General features: G+C 34.1%; 1 protein-coding gene across 2 annotated transcripts; it reads left to right on the top strand.

Moving 5' to 3' along the window:
• Nucleotides 1–4,603: 4,603 nt before the first annotated feature.
• LOC132283254 (uncharacterized) lies at nt 4,604–15,860 on the top strand. Of its 2 annotated transcripts, none has more exons than XM_059785180.1 (2): nt 4,604–5,702; nt 14,752–15,860. In XM_059785180.1, the coding sequence occupies exon 1, from the start codon at nt 5,142–5,144 to the stop codon at nt 5,691–5,693; it is 552 nt and encodes a 183-aa protein (XP_059641163.1). In that variant the 5' UTR covers nt 4,604–5,141; the 3' UTR covers nt 5,694–5,702; nt 14,752–15,860. The 2 variants fall into 2 exon arrangements, with proteins under 2 accessions (XP_059641163.1, XP_059641162.1); XM_059785179.1 differs by lacking the exon at nt 14,752–15,860 and adding an exon at nt 6,412–12,232.
• The last annotated feature ends 701 nt before the right edge of the window (nt 15,861–16,561 follow it).

Below are 16,561 nucleotides of genomic sequence, written 5' to 3'. Positions count from 1 at the left end.
CCCGCAATAGTTATTATATTTATGTAGACTGCTAATGTAGGGGAGAGCTTGACTACCCACAACAGGGGAGAACCAAGTAATTTTTTAAACAGGAGAAGCCGGTGTAATTATATTATGCTTCAGGAAAGGTGGGGTAATTACCCAAATGCAAAACAAAATTATAAAAAATTAATTACATTAGACCATTAAACTAGAGGTAAATTACAAATTCAACACAATAATATAGGAATAGAACAAATGATTAACACAAATACTGGATATACTCATATGTACATGTAAAGTAATTGTAATTTTTTATACTATAACAAATTGATCTAATATATCTCAATAATCAATCAATTTCTATCCTTCCATAACTAATCCTTAATACAAAAAGTATAACTTTATCAATATGAAAACGAATTGAGACTGATAAATGGTAAAGAAATGAGTTAAATATGATAGATTTGTGAATTTTTACCCAAAAACATGTTAGCAGAACTCTGAAGATAATCATCATATAGATAGAACCCTCTAGACCATGGATCGAACCCACGGGATTCTTCTCTGGATCATCATCGTATGAATTTAACGCTGACCCTAAAATCTCAAGACCCCTGTATGAACCAAAACCTCAAAGCCGTCATTGAACCCTATCCCTTGTCTTAATAGAACCCTCAAGCGATCAAAACCCACAAGCAATCACAACCCAACCCTCAATCAAGAGCCCTCTCTGAACCGAAGCCTCAAAACCATCCTATGAATCCAACCCTAACCCTAGTCTGAAAAGAACCCTCGATCAAAACCACCGAGCGATCAAAACCCGTTTGAGCCAAAACCTCAAAACCATCCTTTGAATTTAACCTAACCCTTGCCTAAATGAAACCCACAAGCGATCAAAACCCTCGCTGGCCATCCGCAGCCCACTTGCGGAACCCATTTTCCGCGAGCCAAACATGCTTTTGGTCAGTGCAGCGGCCTCTTCAAACTGGTAGGGCCTATTTTAGGCTCGCGGTTCACAGTATTCAGCAAGTCGGTCCGCGATCAGGTAATTTTTTTTTTTTGTTTTTTATGGTTTCAAAACGACGCGGTTTGGCTGCCTGTCTTTTGGCTCTTTGTGATTTTTTTTTAAAAAAATCAAAAAATAAGTTATTTAGAACTTTCTTTTAAAAAAAATTAAATAAATAAAATTCATTAAATAAAAAATATATTGATTAACCATTATTTATCCAAAAATATATATATTTTGGCCAAAAATATATTAAAAAATATATATATATATTTTTTTCCTTAAAATTTAGTTTTTTAAAAAAAAATTTTGCTTTAAATTTTAAATGTGTAGGCTAAATGGTGTATTTGGCCTAAGATGAAAATTATAGCCGTTTAAGAAAAAATTTTAAAAAAAATAAAAAATTATTATTTTAATTTTTTATTATTATTATTTTTTAGAGCAAAAATTCAAAAAGTCTAATAGAGTGTATGTTTCTGCAGAGCGAAAATTACTAAAGTGACTCTTAAAATTATTAATGTGACTCTTAAAAAAATTGATTTGACATTTTTAAAGAGTCAAAATATAAAGAGATCAGTGCAAATGACCTTAAATGGCTATACTTGCCGATCCTTCTTTGGTGGGCTAGGTTGTCAGTGGAATCCTGAGGACTATGACACGTGTAAAAATCGAGATATAGGTAAGCACCTTCTTTAGCCTGTCAAATTTTCAATCCTCGAACCCCTAAAATTTGTGTCCTTAAAAATATCTTTGTGTGTGCATACATTCATACCTGTTTGGTGAAATTCCTGGGAGACTGAAGGAGAGCCTTTTGTTGCTCCAAAATTCAGCAATTGATGGAGAGTTTTAGAGTGAGGGGGCATGGGAGCTGTTTAACCATCGAAAATAATTGTGCCTTCCACCACCACTTATGCCACGGTCGCTTGAAGCACCATGACCCCTCAAGGTGGTTGAGAACCTTGTGAGGTGGCGATACTTCATTCTTTGTGCTTGAACTCCTTCCATTCTACATAACAATAAAGACCAGAATGTGCCTAATACTTTGATTAATGATTATACAAATATATCAAAAGGTTATCATTTCCTCTTCCCTCCTTTCAATTTCCTAATCATTTCCGAGTAATCTTTAGTTTATATTTAACAAAAAAATAAAACCAAAAGTCAAAATTAACGTCAAAACCTCAAAGCCGTCATTTAACCCTAACCCTTGTCTTAATAGAACCCTCAAGCGATCAAAACCCACTAGCAATCACAACCCAACCCTCAATCAAGAGCCCTCTCTGAACCGAAGCCTCAAAACCATCATATGAATCTAACCCTAAACCTAGTCTGAAAAGAACCCTCGATCAAAACCACCAAGCGATCAAAACCCGTCTGAGCCAAAACCTCAAAACCATCCTTTGAATTTTATCTAACCCTTGCCTAAATCGAAACCCACAAGCGATCAAAACCCTCATCTGGATCGAGGCACCTCGAGAAACCCCAACGACGTGTGTTGTAGTTGAATCGTGAACCCTAACTAAGTTGCAAAGCGTCGGATATATAAATAGAGATTGGATCAGTGATGTCAGAACCCTAACCGAAGCCTCAAAACCACCCTATGAATCTAACCCTAACCCTAGCAGAACCCTCAAGCGATCAGAACCACCAAGCGACCAAAACCCGTCTGAGCCGAAACCTCAAAACCGTCCTATGAATCAAACGTAACCCTTGCCTAAATCGAAACCCACAAGCGATCAAAACCCTCGTCTGGATCGAGTCATTAAGCCCTCGAGAACGAATAACAAGAACCCCAACAACGTGCGTTGTAGTTGAATCGTGAACCCTAAGTAAGTTGCAAAGTGTCGAATATATAAATAGAGATTAGATCAGTGATGTCAGCCTCTCCATTGTTCTATAGATCGTCTTAACATTACCTTATTATGTAATTATTTTAAATATTATTTTAAATATTTGAAAAAATTAAAAAAAATGGAATTAAGTTTTGCCATTCTATTTATATTAAAATCAAGGCTAGTAATTAAAATTTTGATACTTTAAATATACCAATTGCATTAATATTATTTAATATTTTTTACGAAAAAGAGATTATTCAAATTTCTGTTTGAAGTAAATAATCAGATTTATTGGTATAAATGTAAGAAAAAAGATACTAAATCTAATAGGGACTATATTTAACAGCAAGCACGGTTTTTAAGTTATGTAGTGATCCAAAAGAGGAAGAGGGAGATGTGACGGTCCCATGATTGCTAGCAAAGCTTCTGAAAATACAGTACCCGCACCATTCTCTGTTTGGGTCAGGATATCGCGTAGTAATATACATGCCATATATACATATATATATATATATATATATATATATATTGGCCTGTTTCTATTATATTTTTGATAAAAAAAAATTGAAAGGGAGAGAGTGTTTGTAATTACATGCTTTGCCCCTAATTTTTTATTAATTAAAAAAAATTACACTTATTTTGAGTTAAGAGTCTTAAATAACAATTTGGTCTAATTTTAAAATTTATTTTTCACTTTAAATGAATTAAGCAAAATAATTATATATATCCATTTACGGAAGCCCAAAATATTATCCAAACTTTTATTTCAAAATATAAAATTGTCCTTAAATCAAATAATTTCTTCGTTCAAGAAATTCAAAAATATATATAGACTTACATATTTAATTAACAGATAATATTGTGACATTTGACTGAGTTAGGTTGATATGTCATTAAACTGTGATAGAACTTTCTTTCTTTTCTTTTTATTTGTATTTCTTTTTTATCTTTATTTTATTTTTCTATTTTTTCTTTTCTAAAGAAAAAATTCAGAGTATTGGACGATTTAATATATTCAACATTCATTTCTAAAGTGATTTAATTGTTGCTTGTACAACTGTAAAATTATTTGGTTGAATGTGTAGGTAAATCAATATATACCTTTTTATTGAATGCTAATAATACCTTTAAAACCACATGTAATTATTTAGGGAAATAAAAACCCTACATGCATTTTAGTTGTAGATAACTGATATAACAATTGGAAAGTAGTTGAGAGAAACAGATAGAAAATAAACAAATAAATAAGGGATAATAGTTAATCGGTGATACAAACTTTGTTAATTTTGCCCATTGATTCGTTATTTTATAATTAATGTTACATTTGGATTATAATTAGTGTTAAACTTGAAATCGACTAATGAATCTTATTTTTTTATTATTATAATTTGGAGAAGGAATTATATTTTCTTTTGAATTTTTTGAATGAAAGAATTATTTAATTTTATAATTTGAATTAAAAATTTGAAAGGCATTTTGGACCTAAATAATTATTCTAGATGTATATGTAATTAAATTGCTTATTTCAATCAAATAAAAATTTATACTTTTAAGATAGATCAATTTAAAATTTGGGCTCCTAAATAGATTTAAGTGTAATTTTTGCATAATTAAATTTCAAAATTTCCTTGTTACTCACAAAATAAAATAATAATTTTTTTTTTCCTCTTCCATCTTTTATACAGTAATATTTATTTTCTTTCTTTTATTTATTTATTTTCTTTTACTCCGTATTTCGTTAGTCAACAACATTGTGTTTGGACAAAAACTGTCTGTTTATCATCTAAATTTCACATGCTCTTCCTTCTAATAATACTTTTGCCCTTTTTACCATATTTGACAAATTTTAATCTCCAACGCAGTCTCTTTTACTCCGTATTTGCTTTCCTCTGTTTCTCGGTTCATTTTATTGTTAATTCTCAGTCTTCCCAATTAGTCTTCGTTCTTGGTTTTTTTTCTTTCTGTTCAGTTGTCCCCAATCTCGGTTCGCTGTCTACCAACTCTCACTAGCCCTCTTTTTCTTAATCATTAGGGCTTTGATTCTATCTGTTTGTGGGTTTTTCAATCTCAATCATTTGGTTGTTCAGTTTTTGTCTTGGTGAGTTATTCTGATATCTCAACTCTTCTTCTTAGGGTTGGCTCTTCATTTTCATTTTTCTATTTGTTTGTTTTTTCAATTCGCTGTTTTTGGGTTGTTTAAATCTGGTCTTCTTCATTTTTCTTAATTGGAGTTTCGTAAGATCTCAATTCTTGATCTTGGATTTGGGTATTGTGTTTCTTTAATTTACTGTTTATATTAATTTGGTGGAATTCAAGCGATGTCACAAGGGTATGCAATTGAACTTTACTTTGATCCTGCACTCGAAAACCAGGTCTTGAAGGCCTGGAATGTATTGGCTCGTCGCCAAATCAGTACTCAGCTCATCGAAATTGAATCTAGACCTCACATCACTCTCTTCTCCAGCCCTTTTATCGACCCCTCAAAGCTCGAAAACGCCATGAAAGCTTTCTCTTCAAAGCAAGAACCTTTATCCCTATCTTTCTCATCCATTGGAAGCCTTCCAAATGACAACAATGTTCTCTTTCTTGCTCCAACACCATCACTATCTCTCCTTCAGTTTCATTCGCAATTGTGCGATGTGTTGAAGAAGGAGGGGTTGGAAATTGGAGAGGAGTCTCGCCCAGAATCATGGATTCCTTATTGTCCTGTTGCTGAAGAAGTGCCCAAGAGTCGGATGGCGGAGGCGTTTACTGTTTTGCGGGACATGAAGCTGCCAGTTACTGGGTATGCAATGGATATTGGATTGGTCGAGTTTTCGCCCGTTCGTGAGCTCTTCTCCTTTGTGCTCGGTAACACAATTGAAGCATGAGATTTCAGGGTCAGTTTGTATGTTCATGTTAAATTAGATTTTATCTTATTGACATTTACATCTTTGATTTTGTAGAAACTAGATGGAGACTGATATCAGTTTCTATTTAGAGCATGATAATTTAGTGCATGCTAATGATTCTGCCCTCAATGTTCTATTGTTGCTCTACATTACATTTCTTTGTTTATACTGAAATGCCTTTGAAGTATACTTATCTAATCATTTTTCTTGGGTTGGGTAAATCAATTTGCTAGACTTAAGTGCAATGTTGGATTTTGAATGACTATTTCTCTATCTCATTGCAATTGATATAGATTGATACCATCATTCTCTTGGATGATAATTGTTAATTTCCTTTGGCATTTTTTAGTTTTTTTTTACTTCCTTGGATATTTGTCTTGTAGTTTTGACTTTCTAAACTAAATGAATGGAACCTGGTTTTTGTAGTTTTAATAATTTGTGCATTCTTTGAAATGGATGAAGCTCAAGGGCTAATATCAAACATTACCCAAACATTATGTCTCTGATTTTCGTATACATAGTTTCACTGATTTTCTTTGTAATTTAAATAGAGCTAATATTATGGCAAGCTTCCAGATTTAAAGATTCTTTCTTTCTACTTCACACATACATTATTGTCTGTTGGGGCTTGGTAATGGTCTTATTTTTTCTAATTTCTAGTATATGTATGATTTCTTGATCAAAGGGTTTTACTCAGGGCTGAGGAAAACAGTAAAGAAAGGTGGAAGAGATGCATCCAAGAATTGTTCAATGGAAATTTTGTTAGGTACTTAAAATTGGAGGATTCGGGTACTTTTTATGATGTCAAAAAACATTTCCCCTTGGAATTATAATTTTTTAGATTACAATGCCTTGATAAAATGCTGATGGATGGGTCTAGGATGAATTAGTCAATTAATTGAGGTATGGAAGTATATGGGGAATGAAGGGTGTCTTGGTTGGTGGTATGTTTAGTGAATTTTTTTATCACGAAGAGCTGTGTTATATGGACTCCCCTATTTTTCTCAATTGACTGGTGTTGATACGATATGACATGGATATTGATATGGGATGTGTTCAACGCATAAATCCAAATTGGGCATCATGATCCTCTATTTGTAATTATGGAAGAAGAAGAAAATAAAGGTCAAATTTGATAGCTTGTGAGATAGATTGAAACCTCTTTAACACGTATAGCATCTAAGTGTGGAGGACATGTTTACTTACTCCTATCTAACTTTGGCCACATTTCAAGTGTAGTCCCCTGTATCGGATTTGGGATCCAAGGAGATCCGAGATATTGGCATATACCCCCAACCAGATTTATGTACTTGAGTCCAAGTAACATAGATGAAGAATAATAGTAGAACTAGATTAATAGTGGCAAAATCATTTAGTACCCACATATGTAAGAAATATATTAGAGATATTTAAAGATGCAATGAATTGGAGCAAATCATAGCACTAGTAATATGATATAGTGCATGTATGATGGATATGCAATGAGAAAATTCAAAGGAGTTATTTTCAGGTTTCAATTACAGTTAACTGATATCTGGGGTTAACAATTGGATTGTATCCTTTTTCTGATAAATATTGGATGCATTTCCTTTTTCTGATGTGTTCAAACTGAGAGAGAGAGAGAGCGCGACTGAATCTGTATTTCATATAATATAATAAACCCTAAAACAAAAGAAATCTTGTACTCCCCCTATCCCAAAAAGAATGACCCAACATAATGACCCTACCAACTATACATAATTACAACATGACCTAACATATATATATATATATATATATATATATGTTCTAACACTCCCCCTTAGGCTGGAGAATATATATCATATAATCCCAGTTTGGAACAGATAGTCTTTAACCGATTATGACCCAACGCTTTGGTGAACATATTAGCTAGTTGATCCTCAGACTTCACAAATGGAGTACAAATGCTCCCACTTGATATTTTTTCTCGAATGAAGTGACAATCAACTTCAATATGCTTGGTTCTCTTACGGAACACAGGACTGAATGCAATGTGAACAACCGCTTGGTTATTACAGAACAATGGAATCGGAGCTTTAACTTTCAACCCAAATTCCTCTAGAAAATGTTGTATCCATGTCAACTCACTAGTGGTATGAGTCATTGCCCTGTACTTAGCTTCAGCACTAGATCGAGCTACTACCGTTTGTTTCTTACTCCTCCATGTAACAAGATTTCCTCCTACGAATGTGCACTAGCCTTCAGTAGACCTCCTATCTGAGGGAGATCCAGCCCGGTCAACATATGTAAAACCTTCCACACTGAGATGACCATTCGATTTATATAACAACCCAAAACCTAGAGCTTGCTTGAGATACCAAATAATTCGAAAAATAGCATTCCAATGTGGTACTCTAGGAGCTCCCATGAATTGACTTACAACACTAACTGCATATGAAATGTCAGATCGGATGATATTGAGATAAATTGATTTCCCAACTAAATGTCTATATCTTCCATGGTCATCAAATAAATCACCCTCATCAGACAAGAGTTTCATATTTGGATCCATAAGAGCATCAGCAGGATGCCCACCTAACATACCTGTTTCTTTTAATAAGTCCAACACATATTTCCTTTGTGATAAACTTATACCTTGCTTGGATCTATCAACCTCAATACCCAAGAAATATTTAAGTTTACCTAAGTCTTTAGTGTGGAACCGATTTTGCATAAACAACTTCAACTTAGCAATGCCATCAGAATCATCACCTGTGATAACAATATCATCTACATACATGACAAGAAATATAAAACCAGCTCTAGTGTGCTAGTAAAATACCGAATGATCTGTTTAACATCTGTTAAGACCAAAAGCAAGTGCTGCCTTGGAGAATTTCCCAAACCAAGCCCTTGGAGATTGTTTTAATCCATACAGGGCCTTCTTTAGGCGACATACAGCATAACGAGACTCCCCCTAAGCAAAAATCCAGTTGGTTGCTCCATATAAACTTCTTCAAGTAAGTCATCATGCAAGAAGGCATTTTTCACATCTAATTGAAACAACGACCAGTTACAATGGGCGACAATGGAAATAAGAACTCGGATAGAAGAAATCTGCGCAACAGGGGAAAATGTCTCATCATAATCAATACCATAAGTCTGGGTGTACCCCTTTGCAACAAGACGAGCCTTCAAACGCTCAATAGATCCATCATAAAGGTATTTGACAGTGTAAACCCACTTACAACCAACCAGTTTGGAACCAGGAGGTAAGGGAACAAGGTCCCATGTCCCATTATGATGAAGAGCATCCATTTCATCTACCATGGCTTTGCGCCAATCTAGATTAGAAAGAGCATCCTACACAGTCTTGGGAACAAAAGTGGAAGACAATTTGGATAAAAAAACAGGAAAAGGAGGGCGAAACATAATTATATGAGACAAAGTTAGAGATAGGATGTGTAGTAACACAAGAATGAGTACCTTTGCGCAAGGCAATAGGAAGATCATCAGTAGGAGGAGGAGCCTCAATAGAAGTAGACAATTGGGGGGATGCTTCTTGTGGTCGTCTACTATACACTTGAAGTGTCAGTGGTGGGACAGACTCAGGTGAAGTAGACACGACAGGCAATGAAAGCAACAAATCAGAATTTAAAGACGAACCATGTGAATAGAAGTAAAGAGTGTCCTCAAAAAAGGTAACATCCATATTCACAAAAGCACTACGAGTGCTAAGATCCCAACATTTATAACCCTTTTGAGTTTGAGAGTAACCAATAAAGACACATTTAATGGCATGAGGAGACAATTTATCAATGCCAGGACGTAATATACGAGTGAAGCGCACACAACCAAAAACATGAGGAGTCAATGCAAATAACGGATGAGTAGGAAAAACAATAGAATAAGGGCATTTCCAATTAAGAACGGACAATGGCATACGATTAATTAAGTAGCAAGCAGTTAAAACATCATCTCCCCAAAATGCTTTTGGAAGATGCATAAGAATCAATAAAGTCCGAGCTATTTCAATTAAATGTCTATTTTTCCGTTTGTCGACTCCATTTTGTTGAGGAGTATAAGAAGAAGAAGTTTGGTGCAAAATACCACGAGAGTCACAAAATGTGGAAATAGCACCTTTGACATATTCCATAGCATTATCAGATTGTAAAGTTTGTATAACACAGCCAAATTGGACCTCAATTTCTTTAAAAAATAATTGAAATATGGAAAAAAGTTCAGAACGGTTTTTCATTAAAAACATCCATGTCGTCCTTGAATAGTCATCAACAAAGGTAACAAAATATGAAAAACTTGAATAACTGATATGACGAGAAGGACCCCAAATGTCGGTATGCACCAATTCAAATAAAGAAGACTGACGATTATCAATACGAGGAGGAAAAGACACTTTATGGTGCTTGCCTAATTGACATGACTCACAGTCTAAAGTTGACACCGACTCAAGAAAAGGTAGATCATACTTCAAGTGCCTCAAGGAGGGATGACCTAACCGGTAATGCTGCTGGCATATAGAATCCTGTAAATGGAGAGCAACGACACTAAAAGATGATTGGCAATCCAAGTAATAAAGGCCATTCTTTTAATGTTGCCACCTTGTCTTCTTCGTTTTGAGGTCCTGAAACACAAAAGGAAGGATAAAAGGTCACAAAACAATTAAGTGCTTGAGTTAGTTTACTAACAGATAATAAATTAAAAGTAAATTGCGGAACCAATTGCACGGAAGATAATGAAATGGAAGAAGTGAGTTTAACTGTGCTCTGACCAATAATGGGACGAGTTCTACCATCTGCCAAAGTAACAAAAGATGTGGAGGTAGACTTGTGGAAATGAGAAAATAGAGATCCATTACCCGTTAGATGAGTAGATGCCCCACAGTCGAGAACCCAAGAGGAGGATGAGGTCTATACATCCGAAAAACATGTAATATCACCTGATTGGGCAAAGGTAACAACATCAGCAAACTTATGTTGTGCTTGGTTCATCAAGGCTCTGAACTCGGCTTGAGATAGTGTGACGGTGTCACTATTAGATGAACTCGATGGCAAAACAGAAGCTGTGATACCCCCGAATTTCCGAATGCGGGTTGGCCAGGCCCACGCCCGAATACCCGAGGATATCAAAACAAATTGATAATAAATGAACACAGAGTACAAAAGAATAAAGAAGAATAAATAAAATGCTGACAAGAAACTAAAATGATAATCTAATAATAAACCTCATAATATATTTCCATTAATTAATAAACTCTTCTGATACAACTGATCCTCCAAAATACAACTCGGGAATCCATACTGTGTGGACCCCTAGAAAATCCAAACTAAACAAATGACAGTAATCTAAAACAGGAAACTGAATCATAAAGGAACTCCTATGTAGTATCGGAAGAATGAAGTAGACTGATCCCCGCTCAGCACGAACAACCTCTACTCGTGACGAACACCTGAAAAATAATGGTGGATCAGGCCCACAAACAAGTTCTACTTTACTACAGTCCAAGCAGAGATCCGATACACGTATACATCCTAGTCAATCCAACAGTAACTAGTAGTCCGTATATATATATATATACACACTAAATGAACCTCACTAGACTATAGGGTTATCTCAACCTGAATAATAGGCAACATGCAAAACGCACATATAGTGGGCATGAGTACCTAGATCTACCAGGGTACACAACTACACTATATCTAGCTACACATCCCTGGCGATATACGCGCCCTAATCATTGATCCTGAGACTCAAGCTCATATCATGGCACCATACTTATATATATATAATCTAGTAACCATCCTATCCAGTATAAATTAATCCTCCATAAGTCATTCAACTTGTTCAGCTGACCTGACTAGAATATAAGTATGACTTAACATTTTAGTTAATCCATTCTCATATATAATAAATTAATCCTTCATAAGTCATTCAACTTGTTCAGCTGACCTGACTTAAATATAAGTAGGATTTAATATTTTAGTTAATCCATTCCCTTATATAAAATAGGTAGGACTTAACTGATAAGTTAATCCATCCCTAGAATGCCACCGTCCCATATCGGTGCATTAAACCACACAATCCAACAATTGATGTAACAATTAAGGAAATACATTAAACATTTCATAAATAACTATGATAAATATAATATCAAGTTATCACATAATAGGAATGACTTATTATTTCTTTAAACTTCCTATATCATATGTCCTACACAAACTGAATCTTATACATGATGATATTTTATTATACCGTTAAATAAGGATTCTCTATATCCAATTCATCCTACACATTTAATCTCAATTGCTAAAATATTTTAAAAGATTAAATCCATTCGTTTGTTTAAAACATTCAAATAGCAAGCATCATTATGATTGAGTCTATTTAAATTTATTAAAACCCAAACCTAGTCCTTATTTAATGTTCAGGAATCCTAGGCATGTTTCTACGTTCCATCATTCCACAGATATGAAAAATACATAATTTAAACATGTAAAAATTCACATAAGAAATCAAATCAAAATCATACATTTTATCAATTCATAACACAAGAACAGATATGAACCAATTTCATAAAACCTATGTTCTAACCCAATTAAACATGCATAATTATTTAATTTTATGTGTTTAATAAATCCTGGAATTTCTTAGGCATGTACAGAAACATGAATCAAAGGGAAAGAGATAGAAGAAGAACTTGCCTTAAACTTTCGGATCGAAAGTTAAACTTCTTCTTCCTTGATCTTCTCTCTATAGGGTTTTTCTCCTCATTCCTTCCTTTTCCTCCTTCCCTCTCTAACACTATCTCTCCAGTATATATCACGTGAATATTTCTAACCCCCTTTTACAACCTATAGCTATATATTTATAGATTAAATAAAATAACCCTAATCCTTTTTCCCAATCCAAGTCAACTAAAAAAAATAAAAATAAAAATATTAAAAAGGTAAGCAAAATATGTTACGTATATAATTTATGTATATGTTTATTAAATAAATAAATTATACACATTCCATTATTTATTAATGGATTATCCAATAATATTTAAGTTGCCATAATATTATAAAGTAACTTAAAACATAACACGTATCAAATCTATGTATATTTTTATTATTTAAATAAACATATACATCAGATTAAATATTATTACCCAAATTACCATAAAAGTAATTAATAAATTACTTTCTCTTTTATATATATATTAAAAAGGTAAGTAAAATATGTTACGTATATAATTTATGTATATGTTTATTAAATAAATAAATTATACACATTCCATTATTTATTAATGGATTATCCAATAATACTTAAGTTACCATAATATTATAAAGTAACTTAAAACATAACACGTATCAAATCTATGTATATTTTTATTATTTAAATATAAAACATATACATCAGATTAAATATTACTACCCAAGTTACCATAAAAGTAATTAATAAATTACTTTCCCTTTTATATATATTAAAAAGGTAAGTAAAATATGTTACGTATATAATTTATGTAAATCTTTATTAAATAAATGAATTATACACATTCCATTATTTATTAATGGATTATCCAGTAATACTTAAGTTATCATAATATTATAAAGTAACTTATAATATAACACGTATCAAATCTATGTATATTTTTATTATTTAAATATAAAACATTCACATCAGATTAAATATTACTACCCAAGTTACCATAAAAGTAATTAATAAATTACTTTCCCTTTTATATATGTATATAATATATATCTATGCACAACTATCCATGGGTAATAATTCATACGCATCCAACCTCCTATCCAAGTAGTCCATGGGACCCAATTGGTTGGCCCATTACTACTAACCATAACCATAAAAGAAAAATAAAATAAAATAATAAAAGAAAAGAAAATATTTAATTTACAATTAATCAAAACACCATTTAAGCACATAATCTAATTAAATAATTAACACATAAACAAATACAAATAATACATAGACACATAATCAAATAATCAAGTAATACCTAATTCAATTAAACCCATAAGCAATTAGTCAAATAATTAATTAAATAATTAAAAAATACAATTAAAACAAACAAATAAATACCGAGACTATCCTTTTAAAATTAGGGGTATTACAGAAGCCGTAAAAGGTAGGTTGTCTTGGCCAAAAGAGGGATGAGAACAACCAATGTCAGAAGAAGTGACTACTTGATTCGCCCATGTTGGTTTTCTATGAAGATCCCAACAATACTCAATAGAATGATTAATACCCCCACAGTGACGAGTATCGATATGTCCATGGTGACCGCAACCTCTATCACAGCCACCATTGCCACGAGAACCACCCAAATTGCCTCTATACCCTCGGTTGCTACTAGAAGTACCCCGACTTCTATAAAATAGTGGGGTGACAGAAGGAATCATCATAGCTGAATTTTCTTTCTCAATGGACATTCTATGTGATGGTTCTGAAACCCGAAGTAATCGGGCATAAATGTTACCCAAAGATGGAAGTCCTCCATCACCAGCAAGTATTTGTTCCCGAATACTCTGAAGATTAGGGTCTAGTCCCGCAAGAAAAATAGAAACATTAAATTCCTCACGTTGTCGCTTGAGAATTTCAAGATCATTAGTCAAGGGGTGGTATTGATTGAACTCATCCAACAGGCTTTTGAAAGCACTATAATACTCGCCTATGCTCCGACCGGACTGACGAGAATGAAACATCTTTTCATAGAGAGAATAGATTCGAGAAACATTTGTATCCATAGAGTAAGTTTCTTTAACTGCTTCCCAAATTTCCTTTGTAGTGTTCAAAAACATGAAGTTAGTTGCAATGGAAGGCTCCATACTATTCCACATCCATGACATAACCATATAGTTATCTGTTTCCCAGTCATTATACCCTATTGCAGTTATAGATGGAGGATCATGTGTAACAAATTTTAATTGTCGTCGGACTTCTAAAGAGATTTTCACAGCTTGAGCCGACAACAAGTAATTAGAATTACTTAATTTCATACTTGTAATTTGCAGTCCATCATGATCAAAATGTGTAATTGAAGATTTAATTCCCGCAGGTTCAGTGGCAATAGTTGAAAGCTCTTACATGAATGACTACTTAACCAAAGAGACTACTAAACTTTAAAAAAAAAACTTATTGTCCCAAGAAGAAGAAAGAAACAGAAGGCAGAGCCCCAGAGAGAAGGCAGAGAAATTCTGCTCGGAACTGTGTTTGTCGAATCCAGAAGAAAAATCGGGTCGGATCCACATGTTCGGGTCGGATCCAAAAGTTTTGGCCTGATCTAATGATTTGGGTCAGCAGAACCGGGTTAAGCCAGAACTGGATCTCTGCAAAACCGGTTTTAGTAAACCAGGTTTGGGCTCCTTCACTCCTGTAGCCAAACACTCTTCTTCTTTTTCACTCTTACAGTCACCAATCTACAGCTCACTGACGGCGAGGACGCAGCAACCTCTATAACTCTTTCTCGGAGATAGAAAAGAAGCCGCCGATAGCAAAGGACCAAACAATCAGCCCTAAACATGGACGTCGGCCACAAAATTAGTCACACCACGGCGACTACACAACCAACGACAATGGGCGACAATGATAGAGGGGTCGTCAGTTGTCGTCGGGCTACACAGCACTGTTGGTCTCTGCAGACTTCTTGGCGACCGTAATTTGAAGATCGTCGACGAAAAATTCCGGCAATCAACAACTCTGCAACCCTGTTCCTCTCGGCGACAGCGACAAACAACACGGACTAGTCACTTGAAGTTAGTACACACCCTCACCACCGATTATGCAACTCGCGGCAGCAACGGCACTAATCGGACCATTGCTCTGATACCATGTTCAAACTCTGTGTGTGTGTGTGTGTGTGTGTGTGAGAGAGAGAGAGAGAGAGAGAGAGAGAGAGAGAGAGAGCGAGTGAGCGGCTGAATCTGTATTTCGTATAATATAATAAACCCTAAAACAAAAGAAAGCTTATAGTTACAACATGATCCAACATAAAAATATATATATATAAATGTTCTAACATTATGAATATTGGATGCATTGAGTAATATACAGGAATAGAAACCACAATGTATGCTGCGTGCGAGTAATAAAATTTTACTTGATGTAATTAAGTTTGGTAAATTTTACGCGTCAAATTGTGGAGATATATTTTACTTGATGTATGAATATTGGATGCATTGAGTAATATACAGGAATAGAAACCACAATGTATGCTGCGTGCGAGTAATATAATTTTACTTGATGTAATTAAGTTTGTTAAATTTTACGCGTCAAATTGTGGAGATATATTTTAAATTTCAAAAGGTTCTAAAGTTAAAAGGTCTAAGATTGATTATGTAAATGGTACTTTCTGGGAGGACTATAAGTTGAAATGAGGAGATTGTAAGATTGATCTTCAAGAGATAGAGAAGCATGGACATTTGCTTCTCATATAGGGTTGACAATCCATAAAGACCTCGTAAAATGACTTGGAATTAGATCCTCTTTGTTGGACTTGTTTGGGATATATTGGTGTTTCTCATACAAGTGAGGGTCATTTCAGATTTGAAGGGTTTGTAGAGTTGGGAGTAGGGAAAGGAAGGCATCCCTGCTCCACTTTGTTTTGATGAGGTGTGTATAACAGGGGTATAAAATACATGAATGATGGAGTGTGACTATAGTAGAGGGAATTCATGGAGGAAAGGTAAATGAATTTTATATCGTGCGGAGCCTCTCCTTGATTGGGTGATGGTTGTTAGATGCCTAATAAGTTCTTGTACATAATGTCTTTTTATCTTAGCCTTGCTATTGTTCGTGCAAGATGCAGGAAAATAGCTTTTCAGTATCGAAACAGAGAAGCATGCTTGGTTAAATTACCAACTTTACAA

Source organism: Cornus florida, unplaced genomic scaffold (assembly GCF_030987335.1).
Source record: "Cornus florida cultivar Cherokee Brave unplaced genomic scaffold, ASM3098733v1 CherokeeBrave_3.0.0_Hap2_Chr11, whole genome shotgun sequence".
In the NCBI taxonomy this organism is placed as follows: domain Eukaryota; kingdom Viridiplantae; phylum Streptophyta; class Magnoliopsida; order Cornales; family Cornaceae; genus Cornus; species Cornus florida.
The sequence above is the reverse complement of the archived record's forward strand: the minus strand, read 5'-3'. Positions and strand labels throughout refer to the sequence as shown.